Here is a 24,564-nt window from a genome sequence, read left to right on the forward strand (position 1 = left end):
GGCATGAGACCATGGAAATCACTTCATGTACTCGTAAGGCTAGAACTTCCAAAAGAATAAAAAATAGAACAAAGAAAAAGAGAATTGAAGCTGAGTACTAATGGATGATCATGGCAATCTTATTCTATAATCGTGAAAGAATTCAGATAACTCCACCCAGGAAGTATACTTCATGATTCCCATCCAACATGAGAAATTTCCAACTCATTCCATTAGGGTTTGCTCTTTCCATTTCTACGTAATATACATCGCTCTCTTCTACATTTCCTTACTTGGATTTATCTTTGTGTTTTCTCTTGTTTCTTGGGAAATTTTTGAATTATGTTAAACTCAGTAATTTCAATTCAAAATTTTCTTCTTTCTGCATTTTCTTTGGAACCCCTAATCTTCTAGATGTGTGCTTGATGCCACCATTTACTTCATAATGATATGTTTATCATCTATCATTGTACTTGGCATCACGTTGTGGTATTTTTTGTATTTATTTTACTATTTAACCAAAAATTTGTGTATCTTCAGTAGGGTCAAGCAAATCCACGTAAATCCCAAGGCCTTGTCATGCGGAGTTTCACTTTAATGTTGTGCATTAAATACAAAGCCCCATGCTGCTAATGGTCTAGATCAAAATCTCAACAGTCTGTTTCGCTTATCACCCACTTGCGAAACGGACAGTTAAGATCAAAATCTCAATCAAAATTTCGATCTCAACCGTAGGCAGCACATGTTGCACATTTAATGTGCAATATTCAGAGTTCAATTCTGTCCTGAACCACCCTTCCAAGAATCACTTCCTAATCTTGGCTTTTTTATGCGACAGGAAGTTGTAAAGCTGAATTAGCCTAAAGGCACCGTTTCTGGAAACCGCCCACTACATTTAATCGTCTTCAGGAAAAAGACCCATGCATGTTCCCAGATTTTAATTCTCAGCCCAAAGCCCACTTTCCAGTAAAGCCCTTCCAATAGGGTTTTTTTCTCCAATTAAACTGTGCCAGGCCCATGAGCGGTGTTGCCAATCTGGGCTTCTAGAAAATCAAATCTGGGTAACTTGCTGGACTCTCTGTTTTTCACTCAAGGGAATGTTCCTCAATGTATTTGAAGTTTGAACTTGGTAAGACTGCACTGTGAGCTTCTATCCATCAAACTTGGAAATTACAGAACCTTAGAAACTGGGATAGGCAGCAGCCTAGATTCTGCACTTATTCATCAAACTGTTGGGATTCCTCTCCCATTTAATATTAGGAGCAAAGTGCAGGCCTACAAAAAATCTAGCACCAAAAAAAAAAAAAAACTCTACAGTTTGTCTCTGCATATCTGAATCCCATTTGTGTAAAACAAAAATGACAGAGAGAAACCCCACTTCTTTTCTAAAAAAAACTATCCATTTAGGTTTCTCACCATCTAACAATGCCTAAGTTTCAAATAAGCCCAGAAGGTATGGAACTTTTAGTGGGGGTGAGAAGTAGAGAGAAAAATTTAGCCCAAAGTAATTTCAACAACACTACTGACCTTAATAGCTTATATGCAGAGCTAATGAGATTCAAAATTGAGTAAAGGATAAAGGATTAGAGGAAGAAATAATCACCTTGGGTACCACCATGAGTGCAGAGAATTGTACTCCCTGCATGGTTTTAAAAATCGGAAATGGTGCACAGCAAGAATCAGCCGGAATGAATAATGTCACCCCTAAGTCACAAGCTGGCTGATTCACCATTCTGATTCCTGATCCTTGAAGCCATGAATCCCAGTCACAAGAAATAATGTTTTATAGCAAGTTCTCCATTTAATGAGTTGAAGGAAGCCTCAATCTCCAAGCCAGAAAGGTTGTCAACACTGCATGATCCATTGATTCCAATGGCCACTGGCTTAGACAGAAGCTTTACTCCTTGTTTCCAATATCTGTGTTCTGAAAGGAAAATGACTCATGAAACATTTACTAGAAAATTCATAAGTTGGTTGAAAGGCTGTAAAATAATCATCACCAATCTACTTAAGCCACTAAACTCAATGACCAAGCAATGCATGTCATTAGAGGGGCTGGGAAGAGGATGAGGTAAGAAGGCGACCAATAGAAAATCCATGAGTTCAGCTCAGCTGAAGCCTACCTGGTCCTGTTGACAACACAATGGAGTTATCTGCATCTAATAGCCAATCAATCCAAAGGGCAAATCCATGACAAGTGCCGGATTTGATGAATCCAACCTGGAATGTACAACACAATGAGATAAGAACTAAAGCCCCTACTCCAGATCTCCAGAAAGAAACATGCATACAGTATACTGGTTTTCACTGCATCCCCATGACAAAGATTCAAATAATGCACGTGCGAAGAGATGAATGATTTGGGATCCGGCATCTTGTTTTCAGAGAGGCACCATGGCACCACATAATTCCCAAATCAGATATGCCATCAAAATGATCTAGCTCAAACTACTTCCAGAGTGACTCTAAGCCACAGCCTGAGCATGATATGCATACCACCCATTTAAAAAGATAAGGTAATACCTTGGCCTTCCCAGAACATGGAGCTAGTGGTTTTGTGAAATCGAACTCCATAATTGTAAATACCTCACTGAGTGCCTGAAAAATTTATTAGCAACAGTTGCATCGTTAACCATCATTTACGCTGTCATCTGGATATTCTAGAAACCAGTAAGTTCTGTCCATCAAAAACTATTATGAAACAAAGGAAGATAGAGGTCTTGTTAGTCTGTAAATTACTTTAGTTTCCCCACACTGCCAAATAAAGTAAGGGAGGCAAGGACATTCTAGTGACGCAGGTGCATCACCACAGGCCCCTAATGTAGCATTTACTACAGAATGATCAAATCCTTCAATACTTCCCAGGCAGCGACGACTACTCCATAAATCCTGCACAAAATTTTCTGGACTAAGTTCATAAGCCTAGTATAAATACATATGCATCAAGCAAACATAAAGAGAGAACCAACTCACAGGAAGTGACATTGCACAACCCTTTAGAATTCCTTTGCAAGGAATGATCCTTGCATCCTTTGATAAGACAGAATCAAGCACGGTCCTATCCTTCCTTCATGCAGTTTTAAAATGGTAAAAGATGGCAGATGTAAGAAACTTCATCTGATGAACATGATAACTCAGAAAAGCAACACATAATTACCATGATGACTTTTTTATCATATCATCAACAACATAATGCATAATTCTGATGTAGAAAAAAATCCCTGCTCAAGTGAATATGGTGAGGTTACTTTTTGGTGGAGATTAATGATTTCTTGCCATGAGAAATACTGAGAAATACAGTTTCTCAGGAAGAGTGCCCCATTTCCAAATAATTTGGTATTAAGGCTAACTATTTGCAGCAATGAATGGCATCTCTCTGACCTGGCCAACAACTGGAAGTTAGTGACTCTGTTTATAGAGAGTATTTATTAGCCTGCATGATCACTGAGCAAAAGTTTGAAGTCAGCCACGGTCATTTATGCGCCAATTCCCAAGGAATGCTAGCATAGGCAGCCATTTGACAATGGAAGAGCAACAAGATGAATGTCTATCGTGGTTGAAATGAAGCAACAAAGGACTCAACAAGTTTACAGTGTTTCTACCAAAGTTTCAGTCAAGATATAGAAATGACAAAAATGTTTTGGTTATTCAAAAGAAAGATAAAACCATTCACATAGGCAAGGACGGAGCCAAGATTCAACATGATGGGGCCAAATAATGAGGAATCCAAATCACCACCACGTCGGGCGAACACTAACGCCTTTTCACCACACATTGTGTGGGCCCAGGTGAGAGACACTAAGGTCCCATCTCTGAATTATTTTATCACACTTGGACGTGGAGCCCACAATTAAAAATACACTTTAATATCTATGGAAATAAATAATTCAAAATAAATATTTTCAATTTAAAAAGTAAATTGTTTAGAAAATTCTTAAATCATTTTACTTCGTGATTTTTTAAAAAGATAACAGAAAAATCAAAAGAGAGAGAGAGAGAGAGAGAGAGGGGAGGGGGGAGAAATCGAGAGAAAATAAAAAAAGAGAGAGAAAAAAGTAAATTGAGAAAGAGAATACTTGACTGTGGAGAAGATTTAGGAATAAATTCCAACGTCTACGTGTGAGGAAAGAGGAGAAAAAATAGGAAAAGAATGTAGAGAAAATAGATAGGAATGGAAAGAAGAAGAATGAGTAAGAAAAATTTTAGGGACTATGAGTTAGTCTCTAATTGGGATTTAATTTTTCCTTAAAAATAGTGCTTTAGTGGTAACCGTTGAATAATTATCGAGAATGGCATTTATACCCATTATCTTTACCTTTAAAAACTGTTTTCAATTCTTGGGGTGGGAGGGTGCAAATAGTGGCCTTTCACATGTGGAATGAGAAAAATAAGGAAAATAACCAAAAAAAAATTTAAAATTGGCCGGGGGCGCCATGGCCCCCCCTCAGCCACTACGTAGCTCCGCATCTGCACATAAGAGGCCATATTTTGGCTGAATTTCAACCTACCATGGAGGAATATCAATTAAAAGCTCTATGGCTTCAATATTTGGCTATATCAAGGCATTGTGGAGCAATGCATGTACTGCTCGTTTGTTTGAAAAGAATCATGATTTGCACAGCATTCAAATATTATGGCCAATCCTTTTTCCTTGAAATTAAACTTATGTCAAAATTAAATAACTCTACACTAGGGACTCATACAATGCAAAGTAATGGCACATATGAAGGGTATGAGATTGTGATCACTATATCTCTCCTTCAGTCACATGGTATATTTTGTGGAGAGTTCCTCATACCCAGACCCCAAAATTTATCAAACCAGTCTTCAAGCGAATACCAGTTACAGTGGATCCACATATTCACCTTCATAGTCTGGTAACCTATATCCTAAGTTGTCTTACTTGCATATGTCGACCATCCACCTATATGCTTGCTATGGTGAACTTCGAGATCATTTCTTCAGGTACAGTATAACAAGGCTGGCATTTGTAGTTGAAGTTGAGGCTCAGTTCCACTGGTCCCGGAGGCAGCATAGTGATTACTAGGCTCCTGCAATAGTGTGTGGTATTGCTTTTTATGGTTGTAAACTTATAATGTATCATACAAACTTATTTATTATATTAGGTGTCTACGATGACACTTTCAAATGATGTATTGTGGATTTGTAACATTAAATAGTTTTTCAATTTGTTGATCATGCAACTGTTTGTAGTTTTATAGGTCTTTTATGAGCTAAAAGGATTCATGTATATTGAAAAGGAAGTGGAAAAGAGATGTTACAGAGATACAATCTGGGTCTAAATAGACACCAGCTCAAAATAATAATAATAACAACAACAAAAAACAAGAATAATAACACAAAGCCTCATGCCCACCTTCAGCATATTTCAAATTTTTTTCTCATCAAATGCTATATCTTTTCAAATAAAATATCTAAATAAAGGAAAGGATACTGTAAGTATGGTGTAAACTAGCAAACTATGGCCTAAAGCCAAAATTCAGCCACGGGGGTTTCTTTCCTATGGTTCAAACATGTATAAACATCTTAAATAGACACTACAACAATTTCAGTGCAAAATTCCATCATTGAGCAACCAAAACTGCCACTGGGAGTTGACCTGCAAAACGGGCCAAAGTTTGACCTAAATTTGCACATGTTATTGATACATTTCGGTTTGATCTTGGTCAAAGTGAAATTAGGAACCTCCATCCTAGTTATATTTATTTCTTTCAAACGATCCTAAACTATTTTGGAATTACAAAACCACACTATGTATATAATTTTAAGTTTTCTTAAGTTGTCGGGCCCATAGAACCTAAATTAGGCATCAAAGGGTTTCTTTTTTGCATACGTATTCGGAAAACCAGTGCACTGTCCTCTCTATTGTTTGAATGACTATAATGTATTACTGTTGCTGAAACCCTATTCCCATGTTCATTTCTCTTTCTCAACTTTCTCTTCAATAAAAGAACTCGTTATGTGCCTAGTGGGCCCCACTCTAGTGTATGGGCTCTAGATTAGCCACCTAGTATGGAATAGATTAGAGAGCATGACACAACTCATTCCATCACTTCAGAGCTTTTGGCGCATTGATCAAGTATCTACCATTTAGTATCAAAGATGGTGCCACGTCAAGCATTTGAAACTCAGGAAGGGCTACATGAAGCATAGTAAAAGCTCCCAAGAAAGGACCACTTATCGCCCCCCACACCCCCCCCCCCCCAAAAAAAAAATAAAGAAGGGAAAAGACAAAGCAGAGTGCAGCTGCTTGGAGAGGACTACCTACCGCCAGAATGAGAGCCATCAAGGACAAAAACTGCAGAAGCATGGTGGTATGTCACGTGCCTAATGGGGCCCACTATGGTGTACGGGCGTTAGTCTGGGCCTGCCTAGTATGGGATAGGTTAAAGGGCTTAACTCAACTCACTCCATCAGCTTTTGGCCCATTGGTCAAGTACCTAACATAACTCTTCTTTGACTTAATAAAGAAAAGGTTCCCCACTCAGCACTAATGTAATTTCTCCAGAATTTCCCCTACATTACCCCCCCCCCCCCCCTCCACAAAAAACAAAAAAACAAAAAAAAGGAAAAATAATGCATAAAAAAACATTAAATAGATACGAAATATGTTATTACCAGAACCGCAGATTTTGCCATGGCAGCATCGCTTCATTTCCATGATAGAATGGTTCTCCAACTAACAGGTCAACCTACCAACAAAATGAAGTCATTTTACTCATTTAATGCAGCTACCCATATTAAGTAAATGGTTCACAACTGAGAACAAGCAAGTCATGAATGCAGTAAATTCCTGAAAGGTATATTCTGGCTCAATTATTTTTGTACATGGTACAGTTTTAGTAATAGATTCCAAACTTTTCAAAAAACTTTGATGATGTGAGAAATGAACAGATTTAACAACAATTTGATAGCCTTTGGGTGAACAAAGTGGTTTTTCATCACTTTACAACTCTGTGTGGGAACTTATTGTAGTCTCATAGATAACCATAGTTGTGTAGGCTGATCCCATTTAGTTGGGAAAAGGCTTGTTCTTCTTGATGTTGTAGATAACCACAATTGTGTATGCATCAGAAATGGGTCTAGTTGTTGTAGAACCAAGCCAACATAAGAATTTAACATTCTGGATTATGGAGGAGATCTCATAATAAGCAGGCAATAAAAGAAACAATTATTCAGAGACATAAAACCTCAAGGGACCTAGAACCTTAACATTATGGTCTTTTCCAAATTCCAATTAAACATCTGAAAGTATATCATTAGTTTCTTACCTTTTCCTGATTAGTATCCTCCAAAGTCAAGCTCGTTTCTCTCTTCCCAATAATTTTTAAATGATCTATGGAAAAACCATTTGCATCAGCAACAGCATGCAAATAATGTGCACCCTTCTCCCGTAGACCCGGAAACATCGAAATTACATGTGAAGTTGGTGAAAGATGCAAAGCAAGGATTGTCAAGAACACGCTATCATCTGCAACAACACATAAAGAAGGGATCTTCTTCTGCACCTGGAAAGGGAAGCATGTTATAACACAGCAACAAATTATAGAGAACAATTTAAATAATTTTTAATTGTTTCAAGTCTCCAAACTAGAATAAGTGTTTTCTTCATATCAGATTTCCTTTATTTATATGCATGTACCATGTTATTGGAATTTGGATTGAGAATGAATTGAATAGTGAGTTCCCTCTCTCTCTCTCTTCTTCTCCGTTCTTCAATGTTGTTCTGTCCTGTTCAGTCCCAACATGGTCTGGTTTTGCAAGAGAGAAACAGATCCTTCTTGATCTTTCATCTCTCCATCCCAAGAGCTCGACGACCTTCCCCGAACATTTTAGGCACAAAACCTTTGCTGAAGTTGTGAGTTTCAAAGTCAAGGTCAGCACTGGTTATGTTGGCACAGAGTTGAAGATGACAGTTAATTCCTTCCCTCCCTCTTTCTCAACTGTGTGAACAGAATACCATGGCAAGGCAAACCTAGGCCTGAAATTTAAGGCCCAAACAAAAGCTATTTAAGGGATCCTTCTATTTTAAAAGTTTTCACTCCAACCCTGGTTCAAAATCCAAAGGTTGAAAACCATGGACTTCCCCTTCCAAAGATTCCTTGTTTTCCTTCTTTTTCATTCTTACTTTTTAAAATACTGCTCATCTTTCATTTATTACTCCCTATACTTCTTGTTAATCACTTCCAAGCTAAACCCAACAATAATAAATGCAAAATCCCCTTGTGGCCTTCAGTCTTATCAAGTGACCCACCCTTGTTTGGTTAATTACAAATCATGACCATTTCACTTATCTTTAACTTGAGATAATCACAGCCCCTTCCTGAGTGAGCTACTTAGTAATTGAATGGAACCATAGCAAACACTGTAAAGTATTTTGTGACCTGGGATTCCACATTAGTACTAAACCATATTGCTTATGTAACAAACAGAGATTGGAAGAGGGGGGGGGGGAACTTACGGCATTTCTTAGAGCCATTGACATGGATGATCTCCATTCTCTGTCTCCATACATTCCAATTCTTTCTGGTGATAGTATAAGCTGGCAACCTTGGATATGCAAGTCATTGGGCCTAAGGACTATAGTTGGGTCATCATATTCAAGATTATATGAGATGCTAGTATCATCATGAACAGCTTGAATATGAACCTTCTGATTCTTGGATACAGACATTCCCAAACCCGGAATGAACCAAACACATTGCTTCCAATGGTCACACCAACCTGCAGCACCTATAAGTAAAAATCCATATACACTCTTTCAAGCTAATGAATGCCGTAGAATTTTGGAAGAAAATCTTTTTTATCCCAAACATTCTGCATTTACTGGAATTTTTCAGCTTGAGAAACACAACCTTAGGCAGAAAAGAAACCTAAATTTTTGGCCCCTACAGTAGTTGACAAAAAAAATGCTTCACTCACAATATGATTCTGTTTGTTTCTCCTTACTACCATTAGGGGAATTTATCCATTTTGGGGCAGTGGAATAGAAGACTGTCCCTTCATAATCAAGTTGAAGTAGCCACCTGAAAAAGGAAATAAAAGTTACTTCTTGCAAAATCATTATAGACAAGATTGTAACACAAATGATCATTACAGCATAAAAAAGCTTTACCATGAAACTATAGCATGAACTTTACCATCAGAAGTTGCCTGAATGTGTATGTCATTTTGTCCATGACTTTCAGGTCGTTTCCAAAAGTCAAATTCGAAAACTTTGAATGGCTCTGATAACTAGATAATAACAAAACTCAGAAAGAAGAAAAGACTTGCAGTCCCACAAAATTTTATAACTTCTTAAGAGTCAATTGATGTCCATACCAATTTTAACTCTTCTGATATTGCATCACAATGCATTGCATATTGTTTTGATTTGGCACATATGATCCTCTCCAACCCCGCAGGGGCAAGATGCACACTATCCAATGCTTTGGCTTCATTATGATGTAAATTATGCAGCTCCAATAAGAATGTGCATTCAACCAACTGAGGTACAAAACAAAACACACAGTTTAAAAGAAGGAAAAAAATGAAGTTGAAGTGCATCTACTGAAATTCACAAATACAAACAGACTTGCACCACATAAAAGGGCAGGATGCAATTAGCTGACTCAAGTCAATCAACCAACTCCTTGGACAATATCATGAATTAAATTGAAATTGTAGTGCATCTACTGAAATTCACAAATACAAACAGACTTGCACCACATAAAGGGCAGGATGGAATTAGCTGACTCAAGTCAAAATCCTTAGACAATATCTTGAATTATTTTGTTAGAGAAAGTCACCAGCTCATGATCTATATGATCCATTGAAATATGAAAATTTTCATATATGTATTGACTATAATAATGTTTTTCCATGTAATCCGCTACCCCAAATTAAATTCCAAGAAAATAAACAGATATGCACATAATCAGTTTGACTAAGCACCTGGGCATAAGTAGTTGCTCGGTATGGAACTGTTTGTGGATTAACCACCAATAGCTGATCATGTGCATGCTGAAGAGTTGGTATTAGTCCTTCACCCAATAGCTCGGAGTCTAGTATTTCACTAACCTGCATTTGGAATTGAAAGGACTTAATGAACTTGAAGACAAGGAATCAAAACATACAGGCATAGAGCTGAGAGCCGATACTCACAGAAAAATGTACATGTCAATTAAAAGCACCAAACCCTGTGGAAATGCCACATCAAAATCCATAATGTTTTAGGATTTTCAAATTCTCAACCTAATCAATTGCTAAATTGGTTAACATCAACACTGCAATCCTGAGATCATGGGTTGCTGTACAACTTATAGAAGTGAAAACATCTTACCATCCATTATGGTTCCATGTTAGGATCAGTGAGACAGTGACATATAAATGTAGATTAAGGTCACCAATGGGTCCATATAAGTGAATTTAGCATAATTGGCTAACAATCATGACACTCTGTCTCCTTGGTCAAGTTGAGATAAGATTATCTGGGAAGATTTATCATGGAACTCTACCAGCACAGAAATTGTCCAAATTAAGTTTACAGCCAGGAAACTTTTAAGGAAAACTTGAAATCACACAGGCAGCTAGAAGCAACCAGGTGTTTTATAGATAAGGACAAGCTTTTAAATTTTGGTTGTAAGATAAAATTTCAAACGTATATATCAGTTTCAACAAAGATCAGAGGAAAAAAGGGAGCTAAACACATGGAATCCAAGGTTTTGACAAAATGAGCAGATACCACAATGCTTTAGTAGCAGTGTACACCCTTGTTTGCCACAGAGATATCCAGTTCTGAGTATGTTTAATGCATCTATGGATTCCAAAAGCCTGAATTTGGGCTGTTTAGGCCCACCAAGAGTGAATAAGATTTCAGATATAAGAAGTGGCAATTTTGAGAATTTTGAAACAAGCATCACCTGGGCACCGCTTCGATATCCAGGCAGGAAAAACTGGGCCAAGGCTAACTGTCACCTTTCTGTTCAAGGGGTGTGGTATTTTTAAAATGTTCTGCTATTTTTTATTCCATTCTAACAAGTCTCAATGTTTGTGTACGTAGATCTTGTATACAGAGCTACATGTCTTTTTTCCTATTTCAATTCTTTCTTCTTTTTTTCTTTTTTTTTTGGGGTGGGGCGGGGGGGGGTTGGATAAAATAGTGGACATTGGCTAAGACCCTGAGATCATAAAACCCCGGCGTTGGAAACCCTGGAAGAAACATATGTTCTCCTTTGCGACTCCACTCTCCGCACCCCCCAACTTTTTAAAGAACTGAAAAATGAAAGGAACAGGAGGAAGAACACCTGTTAGAGCAAATTCTTCCACTATGCTATGACGTCGCCAACTTATATGATAGAGCCAAAGGCTAACTTGGTTTGACAGCCAGGCAGCAGCATCATGCAAGTGGATTTAATCCATCCAGACATAAGTTCACCACCAGGAGTTTAGACTGTATGGTTAGTATTTGAGCACAGCGGTGACTCATTTCTTGTCTTTTCTGTTATTGACTCCACACACACTACTCTTTGTAACAAATAATGTTTGATGGATGTATGATTTTGGCCATAATTTTAGTTTCGACTGAAACCTGAAACGTCAAATTTGATCCCTCGACACACCAAGTGATGCAGACAGAAGTTACCATCATCAATACCAAAAAGAGGAAAAGACCAGAAAATCTTCCAGCAGGATTTGACAGAACTGGGTTGTCATGATAGTGTGCAGTTTCCAGCCAGTTTGTTTCCCCCTCAGGTTCCAGATTTAATCAGGAATCTCTCCAGTCCAAAATCTTGAGAGATTCTCATCAGTCATCAGTCTTATTTTCCCCTTCTTTTTAAATGCCATTGTTATCCTTAGCTAGGCTGAATCTTGTTTGGCCTTAATTTTTTTTACAAGATGTCATGGTTGGAATAGCACTCTTCCATAGCTTGCTAATTGAAAGAGAAAGGTCAGGATTTGTTTTTTATGTTTTATTTTCTTTCTTATATCTTAATTATCAATCAACTATCATTAATATATGTAAAGTCCTACAGACCTCCCATCAACTTTAACAATTCACAAGTCCAGATTATCTGAAATTAGCCAGAACTTGGAGCTATGTCTTGAATTCAATGATGTACCTGCAGATTCTGGGTTAGATTATGTGAATACCTGGCCTGTAATCTTCTCTCTATCATTATCCTGCTAATAAAAATTCAGGTTAGATATAAACTATTTCTATGCCCTGCGATTGTGCTCTTAATCTTTAGATTCTGTTATTACTTATAAGATCTGAACTGTTCTGTCAGCTTGCATTCAGTTGGCTCCTATAACTTCAGATTTCATACTTGAGTTCTGCTCTTGATTTTGGTTCCTTTTGTTTGAATTCTTTATAACAGTAGGAATTTTTTTAGAACTCATGAGCCAGTATTCAGATTCTTATAAAGTGGGCAGACCCTTATTTTCGTAAGCAAAACAGGTTTTCTCTGTTTTTTGTCCTATGGTTTCTAATGGATCTCTTGTTTGAGTTATCTTGTTAGCAGATTAGAACCCCATTAGATGGCCTATTATCAATTCTGAGAAGTGAAAAGCATCAGTTATGAAAGATTGAAGTCATACTTAAAACCATTAGAATGAAACTTAAATAGGTAATGGAACACTTAGAAGTAATGCCCCTTACTAATATATCTGCACGAGATGCAAGATCGGTGCTGGCATTGATTTCATCTGAGCGCTTATGGATGATATGGATCTGCTTGTCCATATCATTTACTCGTAAGACTTTCCGCATCAATTTAACCATGGGAAGGTAAGACTCACATGCTGTAACCATCCCCTTGGAACCCATAAGTTGCTGTGAGTCACTGGAGTTCATTGCTCGTGCAGCCATCATGGATAACAAGCCAGTTCCAGCCCTGCAAAAGAACTTACAGTCGTAAGCAAAGGCACCAGAAGAGGGATGATCCTGTCTGCATTGGAGGGTTGCTGATAAACCAAGGTTATTCAAAAGTGTATAGGAAATACCACGTCAAGACCTTGGTCATATTCGGTATCTATTTGGTTTGGTATCTAGATTTAATGCTTAACTATTGCTTTTTCATTTTTAACAATAACTAGAATACATGACATCCCATTGTCATTGTAGCTAGACAAAATACAATCCAAGAGACAATATGACAAGCTAAACAAATTTTGGTAACTTGACCAAAGGTTATGACTATCAGAATGGGTAGGAGACTGTCAAAGGAGGGAAGTTAATCATTTTATAGCATTCAAACATGAATGTGAGTATCAGGAATGCACCAAAAGGTAATGCATTATCAATTCTTTCAAAATAAAATCCAGACAAAGTTATTTATCTCATTTGGTTTCATGGAATTTCAGTTTCTGGAACCTGACTTGACATCATTTTGGGAGTGTTTCATATTATTTAAATGAACTGAAGTTTTCAGAATATTTGGTTGCCAAAATGTTAATTAGTCCAATATTCCAACTAGTGGACTGCAAATTTTGAGGCTGATATTGACACACGTCTGAAATTATACCTTGATTCACTGAATTACCCAAAGTCAAAGCACCCAGAACTACTACAGAAGTGCATGCGTATTTGGACCAATAACACCACAACAAACAAACCATTGTGCTCATCCAAACATATGATCATAAACAATGTGAGTCATTGGTCATTATCTATTCATAATGAAGACCGAAATTTGAAAACATAACTAATCTACATGATTGATAAAACAAGAAATATATTTTAGAGTAACCCTAGTTTATTTCATTGGTTACTCCGCTAACTGAATGAAACCAGAATATTCAAATTATCGCATCAAACACCACCATAAGCACAGAAGGAAGTCCCATTCCGAGTACAAAACTGAATATATAACCAAAACTTTCCAAACAGTAAATTTACCCGATATCAAGAACATGGCAAGCCCTAGTTACAGTTTTTTCGATGGCTTTACGGAAGGCTCTGTTTCTCTGGGAGTCATTAAGCATATCAAGATACGACGTTGATGACAAAAGAACCTTAGATGAACTTTCAGTATCTTCGCCTTCTTCGACCACAACCCATTCAGAGTTTCCAGTCAAAGGATCGAATTTAAGCTGGAACATACGCTGAGATGACTCTGAATTCATGCTTCGGAAAACCTTATACTTGCTGTGACCAATGAACTTAGGGCTGCGCGGAGCTAAATAGAGACAGCTAGGGTTACATAACAATTTCCTGAAGATAATGAATGCCATGAACGTTGAGACATGGCTTGTGTCATGAACAACACTGCAATGACAAACGAGAAGAGACTGACGCAGAGAAGTAAGAAAGAGATGATAGAAGGATACTGTGCTCTATAACTACACGTGTCTCCCTATGAATGGAGAGATGTTCTTATGGGTCCCACTTGAACGAATTTCAGTCAAAAAGTCAAAAATCAAGCGGCCATCATCATCCGATCTGATGTTGACCAATTGATATGTAGACAACAGAGAGTACACTAAACCATAAACCCTAGTGGCTGGCAATCAGAACTCAAGACTTAACGAAATGGAATGAATCTTCACACCAAGAGTCTCGGCAATCTGAGCTCCGACAATGGCAGTAATCGGAGCGGGTTCCTGAAAGATGTTACTTCTCCTGCGCAATATCCACGGCATTCGACGGAGGAATTCTCGAAGAATAAGCACCTTCTTATCGATTTCCTGCTCTAATCGATCACTTTGTGTCTTCAACAGGTTTCCATCGCGTGGTGCTATAAAAGGTTCCCCTTTACCATCCTCTGTCTTTAACTGGTTCACTAGTTTCTTGTATGTGATTCGATTCTCTTTTGCAACCGACGCCAAACCTGACAAGTTAGGTGAAGATTTGGATAGAGAATCGATTAGTAAGATCATTCGGGAAGAACGGTGGGATGATGTTAGGGTTCTGAGGTTGTTTAGTTCAGTTTTAGCGCCAATTAAGGTTTCCAGGTTATTGGTAGAGCTGAAGGATGATGCTCGACTAGCGTTAAAGTTCTTCAATTGGTCTGGAAAACAAGCTGGTTATTGCCATACTAGTGAATCGTATTGTATTCTTGTACACATACTGTTTAGGGCCAAAATGTACATTAATGCCCAAGAAGTTCTCAAAGCTCTGATTTGTTTGAGGCAAGTTCCACCTGGTTCAGATGTTTTTGACATTTTGTGGTCGACGAAGAGTGTCTGCCATTCAGGATTTGGAGTTTTTGATGCTCTATTTGGTGTTTTGACGGAATTAGGGTTGCTGGAAGAAGCAAGGAAATGCTTTTCAAGGATGAATAGTGTCAAATTATTCCCGAAGTCACGTTCTTGTAATAATCTCCTGCACAGGCTCTCTAGGTCGGGAAATGGAAACTTGTCAAGGAAGTTCTTTGATGAAATGCTTAAAGCCAAAATAGTCCCATCAGTATTCACTTACAATATAATGATAGATTTGATGTGCAAGGATGGGGATCTGAAAACAGCAAGAGGCTTGTTCGCTCAGATGAGAGAGTTGGGTTTGACACCGGACAACGTCACATACAATTCTCTCATTGATGGTCATGGAAAAGTTGGACTATTGGAGGAAGCTGTGAGTTTATTCGAGGAAATGAAGGAAGTAGGTTGTGATCCTGATGTGATTACATACAATGCATTGATCAATTGTTTCTGTAAACATGGAAAGATGCCTCAAGCATTTGTTTATCTTCATGAGATGAAGATAAATGGGTTTAAACCCAATGTTGTAACCTTTAGTACATTCATTGATGCCTTCTGCAAAGAAGGAATGATGCAAGAAGCAATCAAATTTTTTGTCGACATGCAGTTGGTTGGCCTTACTCCCAATGAGTTCACCTATACTTCTCTGATTGATGCAAACTGTAAAGCAGGAAATTTGGGTGAAGCCGTGAAATTGCTTAAAGAAATGGTGTTTGGAGGAAACAAAATTAACATTGTCACCTATACGTCTTTAGTAGATGGGCTTTGCAAACAAGGTAAGGTAGAAGAAGCAGAAGAAGTTTTCAAGGCAATGGTGAAAGACGGGGTGGTTCCTAACCAACTATTCTACACTGCCCTAGTTAATGGTTACTTCAAAAATAAGAAGGTAGAAAAGGCCTTGGATTTGTTAAAAGAAATGAGGAGACAATCAATTGAGCCTGACTTACTACTCTATGGGACTGTAATATGGGGCCTCTGCAACCAAGGCAAGGCTGAAGAAGCAAAGGTTTTAATCAGGGATATGAGAGGAAGTGGAACAGACGCAAATCATGTCATATATACAACGATCATGGATGCTTATTTCAAGGCTGGTAATACAGTAGAGGCTGTCAGTTTGCTACATGAAATGCAAGACTCTGGTGTTGTTCCCACTGTTGTAACTTACTGTGCATTAATAGATGGATTGTGCAAAGATGGATCAGTTCAAGAGGCAACCTATCATTTTGGTAGGATGATAGAGATGGGTTTGCAACCAAATATTTTGGCTTATACAGCCCTTATTGATGGTCTTTGTAAAAATAATTGCTTTGAAGAAGCCAAGAAATTGTTTGATGAAATGTTGGTGAAGGGTTTGACCCCAGATAAAGTTGCCTATACATCTATAATGGACGGGAACTTAAAGCTTGGAAAGCTTGATGAGGCATTTGATTTGAAGAACAGAATGGTTGATTATGGTATCGAACTTGATTTGCATGCTTACACATCATTGATCTCGGGGCTAGCACGATGTGGTGAACTTGAAAAAGCTAGGTGTGAGTTTGATGAAATGATTGGGAAGGGTATTGTTCCTGATGAGATTGTTTATAGTTGTTTGGCGAGGAAGTATCAGGAGATGGGAAAAATTGATGAAGCAACTGAATTGCAAAGTGAAATGGCTAGAAGGAATCTGACAAGAAATGATGATAATATGTCTGTACCAAGTGGACAAACTTAAGTTCTAATGCTTGTCTGTCTCCATTTGTTATTGTTCATAAATTCAGTTTGCCAAGGTCACAGTAACATCTCACTTTCAAGAAGTACCCAAGCAATGAGATATGAAGATGACATTTCCATGTTATTGGGAAAACTAGTGGAAGGAATAGTATTCAATGCCGGTTTGCTGCAGCAACCTGTCACCTGATTTCTTCCACATGGGAACTGAAGTATACCAGTCTCAGTCCAAGCATCTGCCACACAGGTTGGCTATGGTCCAAAGCATTTGCAAACTTTTTTTTTCTGGTTAGAAGGAAAAATATTCATTCCCTTGTAGCATCTGACCTTTATCTCCTTACGTGATTGAACAAGGAGAATTGAAGGCATTGATTTTGACATTTGCGATTGTAAAAATTGAAATAGCTTCTACTGTAACAATGTGTCCATCATGTTCTGATTCTTTAGAAATAACCATATCATGTTGATGAAGTCTCTGTTCTTCCAAAGATTGCTGACTATTTCTTGCTTATTCTACCCAGTAAATTGTAAATAGTCTTTGAAGTAATGGTGTGAATGTGTATTTGCTCACTAACTATATTTTCACGGGCTTACAATCATGAAATTTGTGGCAGATTGATGGTCCCATAATGGCTGAAAATGTGCACATTCAATATTCTTCTACATGCAAGAGTAAAACGAAAAGCCTTTGATTTGTGCTTTGTGAATTTGCAGAAGCTTTACTTACCTGCAGCAAAGGTGATTGATTTCTCTATCTGGTTTATATGGTTAAAGCCTTTCAAGATAGATATGAAATAATATTGACTTAGATGACTGAGGTATTTGTTGCATAGAGGATACTGTGTAATGATTCTCTTTTGTCACTGTCAATCAGCAAGAAACATGTGATCTAATTGTAGCATACGTTAAAGACATTAATGCAAATTGCTCATCTACCTGAATTTATTCGCTTACAAGAAGTGCTGCTCCATCAGCTTTGACCAATATATCCTTATTCACCTAGTGCCAGGTGCAGAACATTAGTCATAGGCTGCAACGTAGATTATCTAACCTAATGAGTATCTGCAGCTTTGAAACCTTATTATTTCATATTTTTTACATAATCAAGGTGATCTCACCAGGGAACAAAGATTCAGAATTTTAAATTTATCAAATTAGAAAGTATAGTTTCTGCTAGCTGTGGATGTGAGCTGAATATGTACTTTATGGAGTAGCAAGCAGTTTGAATTCACCACCTAATTTGGTGCAAAAAATGAATTCGAGTGCATACTTGAATGATGTGGTTCTTATTGGTAAAAAGTGATTCTTTTTCTTGATAGACCTGTTGTCATGTTTGATCCCTTTCTCCTATATTTAAAGCAAAAAGTGAATGATGTACAGATCAAGAAACCTTGAATATGAATATTCAAGGCATCCTTCTCCAGATGTCTAAACTCCGTATTAAGAAAAGCCAGGGGACCCAGGCTTGTGTAATCATCTACCTAGTTATATATCTCTTAATGGTTTCTAGGTTGATCTCTGTGGTGTAAGCTCATGTGAAGTTCTTTCCTTGGTTCTTCATCCTAATATTCAATTATGTTTGCAGATAAGTGGAGTTTAAAATTCTACAAGCATCTTTTTGATACTCATTCAAACATGACCTGGGTGAAAATTTCAGAATGGAGAAACCGCAGATGTTAATGGTTGAACTTATGCCTACCACATCCAATGGCAGACTGCCTTCCTGGGACTTAAACCTTTTCCTCATCCAATCCGCTAATGCTTTAAAATTATCAGAGTTGGAATTGGGAACTTCATCTTCACAAATACCGGAAGTTGTCCAGCTTCTCTTTTCCCCTTTACATTCAACCATTGTGAGATAACATGGTAGCGCTCTAGTTTATTGAAACAAAAATAAACGAAAACAAATGAAATTCAATGTTCTCTGGTTATCTCATTGTGACTGCCAGATTTGTTGTCTTCAAGGTTCAACTGTTGAAGATTTCATTTTCAAGCTTGGTTTCAACTTAGTCCGTAATGTTTCCACCAGAACCAATAGTTTGATGAAGGGTTTCTAGGTCCAAATGGCCAAAGCAGGTTATGAACTTATAGGACTAAGAGCCTAATTTAGGTCCTCTAAACATAGTGAAACCCTTGCATTTTAAAAATGCACCCAAAAGTTGTAGTTTCACTTATACATTATGCACTGCTATATACACTCTCTAACATTGCCTATACCAAACAAAGTGCAGTAGTTGAACACATTTAGCTCAGTTAAAATAACCTAAAAATGCTTTAAGAATGAATAGGGACAAAACTGTGACCATTTTATAAATCATAAATTATATTTGTTTGATTACAATGTCTCAAAGATATGGGAGTCAAGAATATGAGCAAGTCACACCTAGCCGACCCTAAGGTCAAACAACTGCATTCTGTCCCGAGCAGGATCAAAACTTCTAGAATGTTGCTGCTGCTGGAATCAAATTATCCTCTGACTGTTTCACAAAAGTATAGTCCTTGAAGTAGTCCATCAGTGCCCTATAAATGATCGTCCATAAATAAGTGTTGCTCTAGCCTGGGGTATAGAGATCTCTAAACCATGAGGAACTTGATCAAGAGCCCACTGCTACCAGATGGTGTCCGTGGAACCAGCATCGACATATATTGTTGAGGGCCAAGAACGAGAAGATGCTGTCTATAAATTATCTAGTCTATGGCTAACCCTCATATTTAAGTAGAACTACAATGAAAAGGAAAACAGCCCATCACAGTCATGCATGCCACCACACTTGGTGACTTAAAAAAATAAAAATAAAAAAGAAGATTGAAGTCCAATATTTGTTAAATTTTATTTTGGAAAATTGATATACCTCTTAACTTTGAATGTCACAGGAATCTTACAACAATGCTGCAAATTGTCAGTTCTATTGCATTCCTCTGCTGTTCAATGCTTGTCTCAAACCTGATTGTCTCATGGAGTTTGTGTTTTTTATTTTTTTCATAATGATGCCATATTAGTGGATGGGTTGAAAACATTCCCTGTGCTGAAACTTATAAGCTTCTGAAAGGGGGTCTACTGCATACCAGTTCTCATATTATAACTGTCATTGAATGGTTCAGTCCCCCTCCCCCTACAAAAAACTAATTTGGAATATGCACAGCATGGAGGGACCTTAGTGCAGTGGAAAGGTTGACCCATTTTGACCTGGAGGTCAAAGGTTTGCATCAGAGAACAGATTCCTTTTTTTTTCTTTTTTTAATATCTCCAGGATGTAGCATAACTCGGAGCATCATTGATGCAATAATATTCAGTTGCCTTCAGTGGAAGTCCAATTCAAAATACATAGTTTATTTGACTATAATATCTTATTCGTCCTTTTTAGGTTTGATGTTTTCCACATTCAGTATGTGACTTTATTCTGTTGTCTTTGTAGGTGTATTTTGGTTTTGAGGTAGCAAAAATGGGAATCAGTATTTGGAAATAAGAATCAGGTCAGACATATATCATATAGCAAGGATGCAGACGTTGTGGAACACGCCAGACTGATACAATCTTGAATGTTTGTGGATGAGCAATTATGTCGAAGCTCTATTTACTAGATGGGAAAAAAGAGTGGCAATAATTCTGTGTCCATCAGTACCATGGAAACATTTTTGTTTGTTGAAGCTTACAACATAACGATTCTGGCAAGGGAAAGACCATGTCACTATAACAAGATTGCAGTACATATTGTGACCTTGAAAGCCTCTTACAAGAAATGTGAAGTGAAAAAGAAAGAAGAAGAAAAAAATCCAGTGTTCCACATTGTGATCTAATGGATGTCCTTGGAAATCTTATATATGTTTGCCTTCTTTTTGGTGTACAGAATTCCTAAATTTTCAGCTGGTGGATGAAAAGAGTCGTGACCTTTGTTGTGGAATTGCAGGGAAAGGAAGGCTTGGAGCCACCAAATGTTGGCTCTCAGAATCTCTCTGTTAACTCTTCTATGCTGATATATAAGCTTTGATGTGATGTGTTTCTGGTATAGTGGTATCAAACTCCTATGTAGACTCTCAGGTTCGAACCAGACTGTGTTGATGATGATAAAAAAAAAAAACAAAACAAAACAAAAAAAATAAAAGCCCAATGTGGCGCTTTGACTATCTGTTAATGATTATGTCTCACTTCATCACGCCATCAGCATGGTTTCAACCGAAGATTTAAAGAACTTGGTCTGTATTGCATGAGCCTTACCTAATCAAGTAGGTATGTTTCTTATGGAGAAGTAAGAAATTGACATTCAAACAAACAATCTCAGTTATGGTTATAATAAATTAAGTTCAAACCTAATAACGATTCTTGCTGTTCCCATTGGCTGGATCTTCAGGTCTTTAAGATCCAACCGAAGTTGGCTCGGCAGGCGAGAGTTATTATTGGATGGTTAGACAGGTATGTTACGAATTTTCTCTAGTTTCTAGATCTTTATGGGATTTTCGTAGATTCTTTCGAGAATATTTTAAGTTTTTAACCCTATAATTCTTCTCTGGCCCACTCGTTCTTTTCAAAGTCACGAGTGAAGACCGTTTAATCGTTCAACTAAACCCTTTTAAAATTTGTTGGGCGAAAAGTCAAACCAACCCAGTCACGGAACCCTAATAAGAAGAAATCTCGACCGTCCATACAATTACATTGACACAAACGGCCGTGATCAACGACTAAGTGCGCTCTAGTGGACCCCAGTTCAGTAGAACGAGGAAACTTGGAAAGCATCTCCTAGGTTTCTTTCATGCATATACTCTTGCAGTACCCGATGCGCTTTCCACGTCAAACTTAAAAATACAGGCAAACACTAAATAAGCCATTTCGCGTGAATGGTAGATTCCAAGGAGATTCTGTGGCATCATCCCTTTCCATTTCCATTACCTCACCAGTCACAATTTAGAAAAGGAATTTCAGCGCCACCCCTGGGATATTTCTAATATTAATGTCATCCCTTGAATTATTTAATTTATCAATCAGATCCCTTATAATTAAGTCATTTTTTAATTAATTGTATTTTTAATATTATCTTAAAGAAATGATAAAAATGAAGAAATAGAAATTACAAAGATGTAAGAAAAAAAGACAAATTAGTAGCATAAGTTCTTTTGTTGAAGGGTATTTTTGTCTTTTTCAAAAAAATTAATTCATTACGTCAGTACTTAATATTAATTTCTTAATATCAAAGTGTCTAAATTGATAAATTGAATAATTTAAAGGGTGACATTGAATTTAAGAATAATTTAAGGGTGGCGTTGAAAATTCCCATTTAAGAACAAGGAAGTCGTTGGGAATACCGTCTGCATTAGTGAACAAAAGCACCGAATATGCTGAGAATGCTTTTACTTCAACGTGTCTTCCAGGTTTTCTACCCACCGAAACCTCCCTCTCTCGTCACGTTTAGCATATCCTCACAAATATTCTAATGCTACTTTTTTTCACTAATAAAACCCTCTCTTCGTCCCTTCTTCCTACCTTACTCTCGGATCCTGTCTCTATGCTTTTTATTTTTCAGTTTCTGTTTCTGTTTTGAGTTTGAACAACTCAAGTCATGAAGTTCGGGAAGAGACTGAAACATCAAATTCAGGAGAGTTTGCCGGAGTGGCAAGACAAGTTCCTCGCTTACAAGGATCTGAAGAAGCTTGTAAGGCTTATCTCCTCTGCGCCTTCGATTTCTGGAGGATCAACCGAGTATAGGAAGGCTGAGTTGGGTTTCATCTATTTGTTGAATGCTGAGATCGACAAGTTCAATTCCTTTTTCATTGAGCAAGAAGAGGACTTCATAATCCGCCATAAGGTCAGTGTTGTTGTGCATTCTTTAATTCTGTTTGTCCGTTAGAGCAATTTGCGTTTCAGTTATTTTAGACCAGAGGAAGCAGCAACCGGTCCGTTTGGTTCAGATTTGAGTCAAACTAACCCAACCAGAACTAATGTGGGTTATTTGGAAGATGTGCTTAGTAGAAACAGAGCCTCTCAACTTTTGCCCAGACCCCCAGACTCTCCTTTGCCGGAACAACTTTGTCCAAGCCATGAAAGCTTTACATTGATTAATGGCTATTAGGGGATCTATAGTCCCTTGTTTCCTCTGTTTGAACTCTTACCAATGCAACTAGTACTGCTCATCTCTCTCCTTGCATCCCTACACAAGAAATATATGGGAAAACAGAGACTTAATGTTGAATTAATGGTGATTCCTTTTATACAGGAGTTGCAACAGAGGATCCAGAAGGTGATTGCTACATGGGGACCGAATGGTACCCAGCCTTCGGAGGTGGATTACAGAGAAGAGATGGGGAAAAATCAGAAAAGACATTGTCAATTTCCATGGTGAAATGGTGCTTTTGGAGAACTACAGCAACATCAATTACACAGGTATTTAATAGGCTCAAACCTGTCACTCCTCCTGAGAGGTACTTTAGAAGTGATCAACTCACCATTTCAATGGGTTCTTTCCATGAGAACTCTCATACCCAGATGAGAAAGCTGAAAACGCTTTTGAATCCTTAAAAAAAGGGTCAAACTGACCCGTGGATCTCCTTGGAATTATCCATATAATAGTGGGTTCTAAACCTTTGAATTCATGAAGCAGCTAATCTCAATTTGTTCTTTAACATAAGTCAAAATTGCTTATGAACTTTCAAGAATACTCAAATAATTGAGTGTTGCAGGATTGGCCAAGATCCTAAAGAAGTATGACAAGCGAACTGGAGGTTTGCTGCGCCTGCCCTTCATCCAGAAGGTGTTGAGCCAACCTTTCTTTACGACGGATCTTGTTTCAAAGCTTGTTAAGGAGTGTGAGAACACCATAGATGATGTGTTCCCTGCTGCAGAGGAAGGAGAGAAAAGAGAACAAAGAGGAGAAAGAGAAGCAACATTGGTAGCCGAACAGAGCATTTTCAGGAATACAATTGCTGCTTTACTGACCATGCAGGAGATGAGAAGAGGAAGCTCTACTTACAGCGAGTTTTCTCTTCCTCCTCTCAACTTGGTTGACTCTGATCTCATTAAATCCTTGTCTGTTCCTTCGCCTATTCCCATTCCCTGATAGAGGAGATATCAAACTGCCATGTTTTTTCGAAGCAGCGAATCCGACCGGGACTGGAATTTCATACAGAAGTAGACCCATGGGTCTCCTACTCACACGTCAGTTTTAGTTTAAATAGAGTTAGCAAAGGAGCAAAATAAAGTTCTGAAAATTTTAAGGTAACGAGTATGACTGTAGAGAAGTTGTATGACATATAGAAAAAAAATATAAATGATTAGATTTAATATAAAATTTGAAATGTGACCAATTCAGACCATTCTCTAAATGTCGAACGGTCATAACTGCCTATTTTCATGTACAACTAAATGAGTCACTCATAGATGCTCTATTGAAGTAGATAAAATATTTTTGCCTTTATTTATTTTATTTTTTTGTGGAAATGTATTCCCTTATTGTAATCCTGTTGACATAGAAACACTTATAATTGGAGTAAATGGATGTATTGTAGGCATAAGAACTTTATAAATAATAGAAAAAATAGTTTTTGCAAAAATGAATTTGTTTGTTTTAAATTTTGACTTTTGAAATTTTACTTGAAGAAAAGGGAAACCTTGTTGTAACTTGTAACTTCAATTACAGTTCCAACTTATTTGTTACCAACTTATTTGTTACGGATTAGCATATTCAT

The 24,564-nt window shown here is 37.6% G+C and overlaps 3 protein-coding genes across 6 annotated transcripts; 2 read left to right on the plus strand and 1 right to left on the minus strand.

Moving 5' to 3' along the window:
* Nucleotides 1-1,267: 1,267 nt before the first annotated feature.
* PRMT7 (protein arginine methyltransferase 7) lies at nt 1,268-14,287 on the minus strand. Of its 4 annotated transcripts, none has more exons than XM_089158285.1 (14): nt 13,880-14,287; nt 12,641-12,875; nt 9,934-10,059; nt 9,322-9,486; nt 9,116-9,234; nt 8,953-9,026; nt 8,462-8,733; nt 7,272-7,508; nt 6,619-6,692; nt 2,953-3,046; nt 2,719-2,868; nt 2,503-2,577; nt 2,103-2,199; nt 1,268-1,903 (listed from the first exon to the last, which is right to left on the minus strand). In XM_089158285.1, the coding sequence occupies exons 1-14, from the start codon at nt 14,212-14,214 to the stop codon at nt 1,746-1,748; spliced, it is 2,211 nt and encodes a 736-aa protein (XP_089014411.1). In that variant the 5' UTR covers nt 14,215-14,287; the 3' UTR covers nt 1,268-1,745. The 4 variants fall into 4 exon arrangements, with proteins under 4 accessions (XP_089014411.1, XP_089014410.1, XP_089014409.1 ...); XM_089158284.1 differs by having other exon boundaries at nt 8,462-8,724; nt 8,923-9,026; XM_089158283.1 differs by having other exon boundaries at nt 1,269-1,903; nt 8,923-9,026.
* A 202-nt stretch (nt 14,288-14,489) lies between these two features.
* Nucleotides 14,490-20,982, plus strand: EMB2794 (Tetratricopeptide repeat (TPR)-like superfamily protein). Its single transcript, XM_089159803.1, has 3 exons — nt 14,490-17,137; nt 17,505-17,628; nt 20,307-20,982. Exon 1 carries the CDS (start codon nt 14,591-14,593, stop codon nt 16,892-16,894), a length of 2,304 nt encoding a protein of 767 aa, XP_089015929.1. The 5' UTR covers nt 14,490-14,590; the 3' UTR covers nt 16,895-17,137; nt 17,505-17,628; nt 20,307-20,982.
* Nucleotides 20,983-22,309: 1,327 nt separating this feature from the next.
* Nucleotides 22,310-24,564, plus strand: LOC149013463 (SPX domain-containing protein 3-like). Its single transcript, XM_089158667.1, is given in 4 exon segments — nt 22,310-22,688; nt 23,097-23,183; nt 23,185-23,263; nt 23,560-24,564. Coding segments are annotated over 4 exon segments (789 nt in total). The 5' UTR covers nt 22,310-22,442; the 3' UTR covers nt 23,937-24,564.

The sequence above is a fragment of the Hakea prostrata genome, chromosome 6 (genome assembly GCF_041222555.1).
Source record: "Hakea prostrata isolate BN-2017 chromosome 6, UWA_Hpros_2, whole genome shotgun sequence".
Taxonomy (NCBI): domain Eukaryota; kingdom Viridiplantae; phylum Streptophyta; class Magnoliopsida; order Proteales; family Proteaceae; genus Hakea; species Hakea prostrata.

Coding starts and splice junctions, on each gene's coding strand:
- PRMT7 (XM_089158283.1), bottom strand. CDS start 14,214: ATGGCATTCATTATCTTCAGGAAATTGTTATGTAACCCTAGCTGTCTC. Junction 10,060..12,640: donor CATCTCGTGCAGATATATTA/GTAAGGGGCATT, acceptor TTCCAAATGCAG/GTTAGTGAAATACTAGACTC. Junction 7,509..8,461: donor CAATGGCTCTAAGAAATGCC/GTAAGTTCCCCC, acceptor TTCCCTTTCCAG/GTGCAGAAGAAGATCCCTTC.
- EMB2794 (XM_089159803.1), top strand. CDS start 14,591: ATGTTACTTCTCCTGCGCAATATCCACGGCATTCGACGGAGGAATTCT.